Source organism: Artemia sp. Qi Xiang Cuo, chromosome 1 (genome assembly GCF_049724085.1).
Source record: "Artemia sp. Qi Xiang Cuo chromosome 1, ASM4972408v1, whole genome shotgun sequence".
Classification (NCBI taxonomy): Eukaryota; Metazoa; Arthropoda; class Branchiopoda; order Anostraca; family Artemiidae; genus Artemia; species Artemia sp. Qi Xiang Cuo.
The window spans coordinates 8,122,492-8,134,431 of record NC_142794.1 but is presented as its reverse complement, the minus strand read 5'-3'; the positions used below and the strand labels follow the sequence as shown (position 1 = coordinate 8,134,431).

At 39.0% G+C, this 11,940-nt stretch overlaps 1 protein-coding gene across 1 annotated transcript; it reads right to left on the bottom strand.

The window, feature by feature from the left end:
• Positions 1-4,413: 4,413 nt before the first annotated feature.
• LOC148955978 (uncharacterized) lies at positions 4,414-4,872 on the bottom strand. Its single transcript, XM_089088725.1, has one exon. The coding sequence runs from the start codon at positions 4,870-4,872 to the stop codon at positions 4,414-4,416; it is 459 nt and encodes a 152-aa protein (XP_088944851.1).
• Positions 4,873-11,940: the final 7,068 nt, after the last annotated feature.

Sequence of the window (11,940 nt, the reverse complement as noted above, 5' to 3'; positions counted from 1 at the left end):
TAAGTATGTTGAACAAAATGGCTATTTCAAAATTTTGATTGGGTGTGTTTGGGGAAATGTTGGGTGTGAGAGAGGGGTTAGTTGCCCTCCAATCACTTTCGACTATTAAAAATGGCACTGGCCCTTTCAATATCCAATCGATTGAGCCCTTTTTGAAGTTTCTACGATCACCCTTTCTGAATAAACCTTAAATGCCCCCAGTGCAAAACTTACAACCCTTACCCCGGGCACTCGGGGGGGGGGGGGGCTATTATCCTCATTGACATAATTTCCCGACTTTTTAACTACGTTGAAAAAAATCTCTATCTCAAAATTTTGATTGTGTTTGGTGAGATAGTGGGCATTGGAGGGGGTTAGTTGCCCTCCAATCACTTTTGACTTTTGAAAAGAGCACTAGTCCTTTCAATTTTCAATCGAATGAGCCATTTTCGAAGTTTCTAAGACAATTTTTTTAATACGAAGTGCCCTGCTCTAAACAAAACAAAACAAAAAAATAATAATACATTGTGCCGACATCGTTCTTTACTTAGGCAGCGCAATCACGCTGACTATGATTAGCCATGGCTAGATGCCTGCAACTACCTGATTTTACTTTAAATTGGTTTGCTCACGGACGTCTAGTCACCCCCCCACCAGTAATTATTTTCTGAATGCGCTGCTGTTCAATCTTCGATTTTTTCTGTTTTTTTTCGTTATTTATTTGTTTTGTAAAAGTGATCAGTGGCTTTTGGATACACTGTCTTTTCAGTTGTACATTTTGAGTCTTGATGGATACTTTGTGTTTAGCCCTTTACTTTCTGTTGAGCAAAAAAATGAGCCCTTTTTGAGTTTCTACGACAACGCTTTCTATAAATATCTTATATGCCCCCAGGGCATAAATTACAACCCTTACCCCAAGGGCTGTGACGGTAGTTGTCATCTTCCAAGACCTAATTTCCAGAATTGTCAACTACGTTAAACAAAATGGCTATCTCAAAATTTTGATTGGAAGTGTCTGGGAAAATGGTGGGCTTGAGAGGGGCGTTAGTCGCTTTCCAATCACTTTCAACTATTAAAAAAGGCACTAGCCCTTTCAATTCCCAATAAAATGAGCCCCTTTGAAGATTCTGCGACAAAGCTTTCAATTAAAACCTTATATGCACCCAGGGCATAACTTACAGCCCTTGTCCTGAGGACTGGGGGGGGGGGTGTCATCCTTAAAGACATAATTTCCAGAAATTTCTGCAACGTTGAGAAAATGGCTATCTGAAAATTTTGATTGAATGTGTTTGGGGGAATGGTGGGCGAGAGAGGAGGGTATTTACCCTCTAACCTCTTATAACTATTAAAAAGGGCACTAACCCTCTCAATTTCCGATTGAATGAGCCCCTTTGAAGTTTTTACGACAACTCTATCTATAAAATCTTTATATGGCCCCAGGGAATGACTTACAACCTTTGCCCTGGGGGCTCCGGGGTGTTTGTCATCCTTAAATACATAATTTACAGAACTTTCAACTACGTTGAACAAAATAGTTATCTCAAAACTCTGATTGAATATGTATGGGAAAAGATTGGGTGTAAGGGGGGGGTTAATTACTCTTCATTCATTTTTAAGAATATAATAAAGCAATTTCAATTTCAAGTCAAACGGCCCTTTTTGAAATTTCTATGACAAATTTCTATTTAAACCTTACAAGCCCCGACGGAATAACCTAAAACCCTTGCACCGAGGGCTCTGTTGGGGTTATCATCCTAAATGACCTAATTTCCAGTACTTTCAACTGCGTTGAACAAAAGGGATATCTCAAAATTTCAATTGGATGTGTTTTGGGAAATGGTGGGTGTGAGAGGGGGGCTAGTTGCCCTCCAATCACTTTCGACTATTAAAAAGGTCACTAGCCCTTTCGATTTCCAATAGAATGAGTCCTATTTGAAGTTTCTACAACATCGCTTTCCATAAAAACCTTATATGCCCCCAGGGCATAACTTACGACCCTTGCCCTGAGGGCTGTGGTGGTGGAGGTGTTGTCATCCTTAAAGACCTAATTTCCAAAACTTTCAACTACGTTGAATAAAATGGCTATCTAAAAATTTTGATTGGATGTGTTTGTGGAAGAGGTGGGCGGGAGAGTGGGGTTAGTTGCCCCCCAAATCGCTTTCGACACTATTAAAAGGGCACTAGCCCTTTGAATTTCCATTCGAATGAGCCCTTTTTCAAGTTTTTACGACAAAGATTTCAATTAAAACTTATATGCCCCCAGGGCATAACTTATAACCCTTTCCCTGAAGACTCTGGGGGGAGTGTTCTAATCAAAGGTATAATTTCCTGATTTTTAAACTGCATGGAACAAAATGGCTATCTCAAAATTTCGATTGGATGTTTTTGGGAAAATGGTGGGCGTGGAAGGTGTTAGTTACCTTCCAATCATTTTCGACTATTAAAAAGGGCACTAGCCATTTCAATTTCCAGTCGAATGAGCCCTTTTTGACGTTTGTTCGAAAACGCGTTCTATAAAAGTCTTTTATGCACCAAAAGGATAACTTACAACCCTTGACCTGAGGGCTGTGAGGGGGGGGGTTCTAATCCTCGAAGACCTAATTTCCAGAGCCTTCAACTACGTTGAACAAAATGGTTATCTTAAAATTGTGATTAGATGTGTTTGGGGAAAATGTGGGCGTGAGAGGGGTATTACTTGCCCTCCAATCACTTTTGAATATTAAAAAGGGCATTAGCCCTTTGAATTTTCAATCGAATTAGCCTTTTTTGATGTTTCTAAGACAACGATTTCTGTAAAAACCTTATATGGCCCCAGGGCATAACTTACAATCCTTGCCCTGAGGGCTGTGGGGGAGTGTCCTGTGAGATGTGTTTGGGGAAAAGGTGGGAGTGAGAGGGGGTAAGTGGCCTTCCATTCACTTTTGACCATTAAAAAGGGCACAAGCCACTCCTATTTCCCCGTGAATGAGCCCTTTTCGAAGTTTCTACGACAACTTCGATACGAAGTGCCCTGGTCTAAAGGAAAAAATAATAAATAAAACATTGTGCCAACATCGTTCTTATATGCCCCTAGGATATAACTTAAAACCCTTGCCCTGAGGGATGCAGGGGAGGGACCTCTTCAAAAACTTAGTTTCTATCTGGAAAGCAACTACGCTGAACAAAATTGCATTCTCAAAATTTTTATTGGATGTCTTTCGGGAAATTGTGGGCGTGTAAGGGGTGTTAGTTGCCTTCAAATCACTTTCGACTATTAAAAAGGCCACAAGCCACTCCAATTTCCAATCGGATGAGCCCTTTTCGAAGTTTCTACGACAGCTTCTTCGATACGAAGTGTCCTGGTCTAAGGCCGCACTTAAATGCTACAACTTAAAACCCTTGCCCAGAAGGTAGGGGGGGAGTGACCTCATTAAAAACATATTTTCTATCTGGAAATAAACTACGCTGAACAAAATGAATCTCAAAATTTTGATTGGATGTGCTTGGTGGAATGATGGGCGAGGAGGGGGGGGGGGGGCTAGTTGCTCTCCAATAACTTTCAACTATTAAAAAGGGCTCTAGCCACTCCAATTTCCAATCGAATGAGCCCTTTTCGAAGTTTCTGCGACAACTCCTTCGATACGAAGTGCCCTGGTCTAAGGCCACGAAAAAAAATACATTGTGTCAACATTGTTATTTACTTAGGCAGTTCTGTTGCACTGCCTTTGATAAATAATTGATGCGTTGGAAACTCGACAATTTTATTTATTCTATGTATGACATCATATAAGAAAACTTTTATATGATGTCATAAGAAATGTTTATATGATGTACTAAGATAGCTCATGACATCATTTGCAAAAACCATAATTAAGGCTCTTAACGAATTTTCTCAGACTTCTGAGCTATCTAGATCGTTTTTTTATGTGAGAATATCTCAAGATATAAATTTTTCCGAAAAAACTGGAGTCATACTCGAGATTACACATATATACACTATCTTTATCAGTGAGCAATAATTGACTATACTTACTTTGACATAAAGCTCCTGCTGGTGGTCACGCGTAGAGAGAAAAGTTACTCTTCGCCTCCATTTCGAATGGTACTGCGCAAGCGTGATTGTTTCTTGGAGATCAGTACCAATCATGGAGAGGTACTTGGTAAGGCTATCCCTCCATCTGAACCGGGGTCTTCCACGGGGGCACTTCTAACCATATTCAGGGGGATCAAATTGAAAAGTGTGCTGGCTGGTGTTCTGCTGGCATGCAAATTAAGTGGCCAAACCACCGTATGGTTCTTATGACGAGCTGAGAAGAGTTGGGGGTCTGATCCAATATTGTCAGCAGTCGGGTGTTTGAGACGAAGTCGTACCGTTTGATCCCTTCAATTCGTCTTAGAAAGTTTGTTCGGACCACATCTATAGCATCACGAACAGAAGCAGCTGCCGGCCAAGTTTCAGCACCGTAGAGAAGGACTTGTGTTACGATCTTGTTGTTGATCTGCATTTTTTTTTCGGCTGATGTTGGGCTTTGACCTCAAGGAACAGCATAATTGAGCCATAATAGACGCGGCTTTCCCGATGCGCAATTGGACTTCCATTTCAATTGAGTCGTTATTCGAGACGGCAGATCCAAGGTAAATAAAAGACTTGACAACTTCAATAGCTTGCCTTAATATGTTGAATGGGGGTGAGTTGGTGGAATTTCCTACCGGGTCGATGATCCTTATTTTTGTTTCCTGCCAGATAATATGTAGTCCCACTTTCAGGGCTTCTTCCGACAGTGTATTGAGAGCTGCCTCTAGTTCAGCTGCAGAAGTGAATATCAGTGCAATATTATCTGCAAAGTTGCAATCGGCTAGGACTCTATCGCCAAATTTCAGTCCGAATTGGAGGCGATTCGTTGTTTGATCCATGACATAATCAATCACCGCGTTGAAAGGTTCAGGAACAGCAGCTCAGCCTTGTCTCACACCAGTATCTATTTCGAATAGTGGACTTTGGTAACCATTAGCCTGGACGGAGCTTTTTGTAACTTGACGTGTAGAGTTCCTTGAACAGGTGGCAATATTTTTCGGGGAGACCCGTTCGTTTTAGTATCAGCCAAATGGACTCACGGTTGATCGAGTCGAAAGGCAATATATGCTGTACGCTGGAACTCACGGGCTTTCTTGATGACCTGGCGAATAGTGTACATCTGCTCGGTCGTGGAACTTGTTCGGCATAGAACTTGCTTTCTGAATTTGGCAGCACTTACGGATGAATTGTATACTTCTATCAAGTAGCGTCATGGTGAATAGTTTGCCAGGCACTGACAGGATGGTGATTCCTCTGTAATTCAAGCAATCGCTACGATTACCTTTCCAATTCCATAGAGGAAGGATTATCCCTTTCTCCCATTCTTCAGTTATCAATTCAATTGACCAGACGAGGGAGAACAGCATGTGCAGCCAAATTAGCATTGCAAGTCCTCCGAACTTTAGCAGCTCGACGTTGACCCCACAGGTTCCTGGTGCTTTGTTGTTCTTCATTTTCCACAGGGTACTATGTATTTGTTCTACCGAGGAAGGATCAGGCTCTGGTAGATTTTTATATGTTGTTTGCTGAGTGAATGGAGTTAGGCTGGAGTCAACGTTGATTCTTTCCACGTTTAATAGCTTTTCGAAGTGCCCCTTCCAACGATCAAGTTGCGCATTTTCATCTTCTAGCGTTTTGCCAAGGACGGATTTAACTTCGTCTATCTATGGTGGTTTCTCATTGCTAAGGTATCTGACAAGCTTGAAAAGTGACATGAAGTCACATTTTCGTGCCGCATCCTCAAGCTCTTCAGTTTCTTTATCAACAAATTGTTGTTTATCACGGTGAATAACTTTGTTTCTAATCCCGTTTAGCCGTCTGTAGGAGGGCATATCTCCGGCCAACCGTGTTTTCCGGCGCTGTTCAATGGATTTACAGTGCTTCTTCCGATAGCCAGGGCTTCTTTGAATACATCATGCGACCGATTATATTAGTGGCAACCTCTAGTACAACCTTTTTATAAGTCTGCAAGAACGTGTCCGGGTCAACAAGGCATGCAAACCTATTCTGTCTCAGCGCCACGATATGCTCTACAATTTGTAACTGATGAGTGCCATCTTTTGTTGACTATGATATAGTCAATTATCTTCCACGCTCAGCCGTCGTCACTGTACCATGTTGGCTTATAGATGTTTTTCCTGTGAAACAGGTTGTTGGCAATGACCAATTCGTGCATAGAGCACAGCTGGAGGAGTCAGGTCCCATTATTATTCAAAGGGTCAGGGGTAACCGGTCCAACTACAGATTTAAAAGCTCCTCTGGGGTTGGATACAGTTTCATTGAAATCTACCACCACGGCCAAAACATCGTGATGGGAAATCCGGGATAGAGCAGACGTCCGAGCTGAGTAGAACTTGTCTTTTTGTCCTCTGGGGAGACATTCATTGGTGCGTAGCACACAATAATTGAAATTTTTCCATGCTTGTGGTTGAAGTGGGCAGTGAGTAGTCTATCCGATATTGGGTTGTGAGATATGAGGTATTTCTTTGCTGGTATTTCTTGTTTAGAAACAGGCCTACACCGCTGCTTCTATTGGAGGCTTGACCTGACCAAATCATCCTGTAACCTGTACTGGAGATTTCTTCCTTGCCTGATCTCGTCAGGTGTGTTTCTGTCATTCCAATTATGTCAATCCCACATCTCAACATCTCCAGCCCTAGAAGGTCTTTGGATCCCGGATAATTTATGCTTTAAACATTCCAGGTGGCTATTCTCAGCCCACCTTGGTAAGAAGGTTCAAATGATATCCGGGGACGTGCCAAGATCGTAATAAATTAAAACCAATAAGATCCGAGGCTTAAGTAGCATTTCATTTCAGGAGGAAAATTTGCGTGATTTTCGAAATAGGGAGAAAACACCACCAAAATTCAAGGAATCCTAATGAAAATCATACCATCAGACTCAGCGTATCAGAGAACCCTAATGTAGAAGTTTCAAGCTCCTATATACAAAAACGTTGAATTTTGCTATTTTTGTAAATAGACAGATCATGGATGCGTGTTTATTTGTTGTTTTTTCCCCCCAGGGATGATCGTATTGAAATTATGGTCCTAGAAGATTGGGAAAGGTGCATTCGAATGAAAATCAAAAGTTCTAGTACCCTATTTAAGTGACAAAAAAGATTGGAAGGCAACTGGCCCCCTCCTACGCCTTTTTTTCCTAAAATTATCTATTGAAAAGTTTGAGATAGTCATTTTTTTCAGTTTAGTTAAAATATCCAATAACTGTGTCTTTAGGGGTAAAATACCCCTCCCCCACTGTCCGTGGTCAGAGGCTTGTAAGTTATGAAATTTGCCCACTGTTTACGTATGGAATTTTTTATTGGGATTTATGCAGACATTTTCCGGGGGGGGGGGGCTTTTGGGCTTTGGGTGGATTTCCATAGGGAGAATCCTCCTTGAGGAGGGAATTTTCCAGGGAAGGGTGAATTTTACAGGGGAATTTCACACTTTGGGATTTGACAGAATTCCTGTACAGGATTCTTTTGAATTGTTTTACATTCTCTTTGCCAACTCAATTTTGCATGTAGCGATTACGGAGGAAATATCATGGGGCTATTTTCCGCGTGTTTTGATTTCCTGGAAAAAATTCCACGGGAGCGGGCATTTTCGGAGTGATAAAGAAACCGATAAGAGATTAGAGTCTTTTTCAAATGAAAATATGCAAAGAAGAATTTTTCAGGCTGAATCGTCCGCAAGAAACTTTCCGGGTAGAGGGGATTTTAAGCGACAATGAAACTATTTGGAGGGAGTTTGACGGGATGGGGGATGCACTTTATGCCGGATGAAATTTTCACAGAGGTATTTTCCGTGGGGGAGGGGTATACTTCATGGAGGTGAGTCAGATTTACCTGCATTATTTGAAAAACGAACAGGAATTAAATGAAAAAAAAAACTTTTTTTTTTAACTGGAAGTAATTAGCAAAATTAAAACTTGAAACGAACAGAAATTATTCTGTATATGAAGGATTACCCTATTCAAGCTTCCTAGAATAGAAAGCTTTTTTAAACTGGTAACAGCAGTATTGAGGAAGGCGCAGCTCCAAATATACAAAATAATTTCTGTTCGTTTTGAATTTTATTGTTACTCCTTACTTTCAGCTAAAATAGTTTTATTTTTATTTTATACCATACAAGGATATTTCCTTCGTTAAAGCTCGTCTATCAGCTGAGTTAAACGCTTGCTCATAATTTATTAAAATGATGGTTAAAGGGATTTGATAACTCATACACTTCTTAATTATTCATCTAAGGGTGAACATTTGGTTGACACTTCCTTTACCCTTTCTAAAACCACATTGTTCTTCTCTTAAAACTTTAGCTACAGTAGCTAGTTCCTTTTTAAGCAACCAAAAAGATTGGAGGGTAAATAGCCCCCCTCACCACCCCGATTTTCCAATGAAACTAGGCTAAGAAGAATTTTCCAGACAGAATTTTCGGCAAGGAGTTTTTTGAGGGGAATTTTCAGAGATGATAAAATTGTCCAAGGGGAAGATTTCACGCTGTAGGAACTTTCCATGGATTAATTTTAGTAGGGAAAGCAAATTTTCACGGGGGGGGGGGAATGATTTCCTGGCGTTATTTGAAAATACAATTGGAAGTTAGATAAAAAACAACATATTTTTGAACTGAAAGTAAGGAGCAGTATTAAAACTTAAAAAGAACAGACATTATTTCGTATATGAGGGGAGCTCCCCTCCTTAATAACTCCCTCTTTACACTTAAGTTTGACTTTTTGTCCCAATTGCTTCAGAACAAAACAAAAGGACCGTTTAAGAAGAATATGAATCTTTCTAAAAGTACTAAAAACCATAGCGTGAAGACCGAGGTATTGAGGAGGGGACAGCTCCCTTCATATATGGAATAATTTCTGTTAGTTTTAAGTTTCAATGTTTCTCCCTACTCTTAATTAAAATTTTTGTTTTGTTTTATCAGGTATTAAGAGCAATATTGAAATCTAAATAAACAGATACTGTTTTGTCTGTATACAATTACAGTGCTAAGCCGCAAACAGTGCAAGTCGCAAACAGTATACGAAACTTGTATGATAAACCCCTGCCGATCAACTTCCTCATTCATTGACACATTATAGAACCGGTTTTTTTCGTTAATTTCTTTCAGCTTAGCGTGAGACAAGACGAAGAGAAGTGACAGAATAGATAGAACATATACAATTTTGGCTATATATGTGCGCATAAGGGGGAAAAGTATTTGGACAGTATGAAGTTAGAAAACAATTCTTAATACACAATATGCATAATAATTTTAACTAATACATTAGGTATGCATGCCCACTATACATTACACCCCCCCCCCTCGAATGTGCAAATATATAGTCCAAATCTGTTTCGAAAGTATTATGTTTTTATCTTACTTTGGTATATTTCGTTAGGGTTGATCTTCAGAGAAACATATTAGTAGAATATTAGATAGGGGGTATATCATACAATTACCAGTAGAGGAGGGGGTCCGACTCCGATCAGTACAAAATTCGGTTATCAAAAGAACGTATCTCCGATCAGTACACCATATATGGGCATAGAGTCATTAGGGAGAACACGTGGTTAATGGGGTCAATGACCTCTTTTTCCAAGGTCGATTTATTTGATGTTTCTATGTGTAATAACTCCGGGGCGAAGGTTGTACATGCGCATTGAATTCTAACGGGAACAATGTTATTGATCTAGGACTCGAGGGGGAAGTGAATTTCCGAGAAATTGATTGCGTAATCGAAGGGGATGTGAATTTCCGAGAAATTGATTGCGTAATCGAGGGGGAAGTGAATTTCCGAGAACTTGATTGCGTAATCGAAGGGGAAAAGGACCGTTTAAGAAGAATATGAATCTTTCTAAAAGTACTAAAAACCATAGCGTGAAGACCGAGGTATTGAGGAGGGGACAGCTCCCTTCATATATGGAATAATTTCTGTTAGTTTTAAGTTTCAATGTTTCTCCCTACTCTTAATTAAAATTTTTGTTTTGTTTTATCAGGTATTAAGAGCAATATTGAAATCTAAATAAACAGATACTGTTTTGTCTGTATACAATTACAGTGCTAAGCCGCAAACAGTGCAAGTCGCAAACAGTATACGAAACTTGTATGATAAACCCCTGCCGATCAACTTCCTCATTCATTGACACATTATAGAACCGGTTTTTTTCGTTAATTTCTTTCAGCTTAGCGTGAGACAAGACGAAGAGAAGTGACAGAATAGATAGAACATATACAATTTTGGCTATATATGTGCGCATAAGGGGGAAAAGTATTTGGACAGTATGAAGTTAGAAAACAATTCTTACTACATAATATGCATAATAATTTTAACTAATACATTAGGTATGCATGCCCACTATACATTACACCCCCCCCCCCTCTAATGTGCAAATATATAGTCCAAATCTGTTTCGAAAGTATTATGTTTTTATCTTACTTTGGTATATTTCGTTAGGGTTGATCTTCAGAGAAACATATTAGTAGAATATTAGATAGGGGGTATATCATACAATTACCAGTAGAGGAGGGGGTCCGACTCCGATCAGTACAAAATTCGGTTATCAAAAGAACGTATCTCCGATCAGTACACCATATATGGGCATAGAGTCATTAGGGAGAACACGTGGTTAATGGGGTCAATGACCTCTTTTTCCAAGGTCGATTTATTTGATGTTTCTATGTGTAATAACTCCGGTGCGAAGGTTGCACATGCGCATTGAATTCTAACGGGAACAAGGTTATTGATCTAGGACTCGAGAGGGAAGTGAATTTCCGAGAAATTGATTGCGTACTCGAGGGGGAAGTGAATTTCCGAGAACTTGATTGCATAATCGAGGGGGAAGTGAATTTCCGAGAAATTGATTGCGTAATCGAGGGGGAAGTGGATTTCCGAGAAATTGATTGCGTAATCGATTGGGAATTTTATTGATCCGATAGCGGGAAACAGGATCACGTGTATCCTAACGAATCAGGGACAGTCTAGAGTCAGCAGTCACTTAAGCTCAGCAGATGCAAATACCATTTAAAATTTAAACTCGAAACAATCAGAAATTACTATTAAAGAATAGATGAAACCAAAACGAACAGCTATGACTGAGTTTATATTTTAGTTTCAAGAAGCAAAAGTAGTTAATACTTCCCTGGATTTGACTTATAAAGCTGGAAACGTAAAGTGTGATTTATGAAAATGCACAAATGTAATTTTTATTTTCTACGATGAATACGATAAAGAGATAAAGAGAGCAAAGAGAGCAGAAATAAAGTTGAATAATTGCTTAAACGTAAATTTTCTGTAAACATAGTTCTAATTAATCACTCCTAAATAGGTAAGTATAGACCACTCATCCTCTATGGTGGGGGAGCCTGCACCTCTGGCTAAAGAATTTATCACGTGACTTTAATATATATATGTAGTTGGAGATTTTTTTATATTTATATATTTTATTAGTGTTATGTTTTAAGTATTAAATATGAACCTTTAAATTGCGTAAACACACAACAGTTAAAAAAAATGCAAAATGATACTTTTTTATAAATGCATTGCGGCTAAAAATGAAGAATTAATACAAAAATAAAACACTATAAAGTGTAAAAGTTTTATTAATTTGAAATTATATTTATTCAAAAAACAAAAGTTTAAAAAAATGCAAAATGGTCGGTTATTATATCTGCAATACGCCTAAAAATGAAGAATTCATACACATTTTCAACTAGCTAATGGGAAAATGTTTAAAAAATGAGCCATTCTATTGCGTAATAACACAAACGTTAGAAAGAATTACTTATCGTAGCTGAACACCTCAGCTCTACGTCTAAAAATTTAGAACTATTAATAAATATATTATATCTAAAGGGTAAATGTTTTATTTATGTGACAATATTTACCTTAATAAAGAACATGTTAGAAAAAATTAA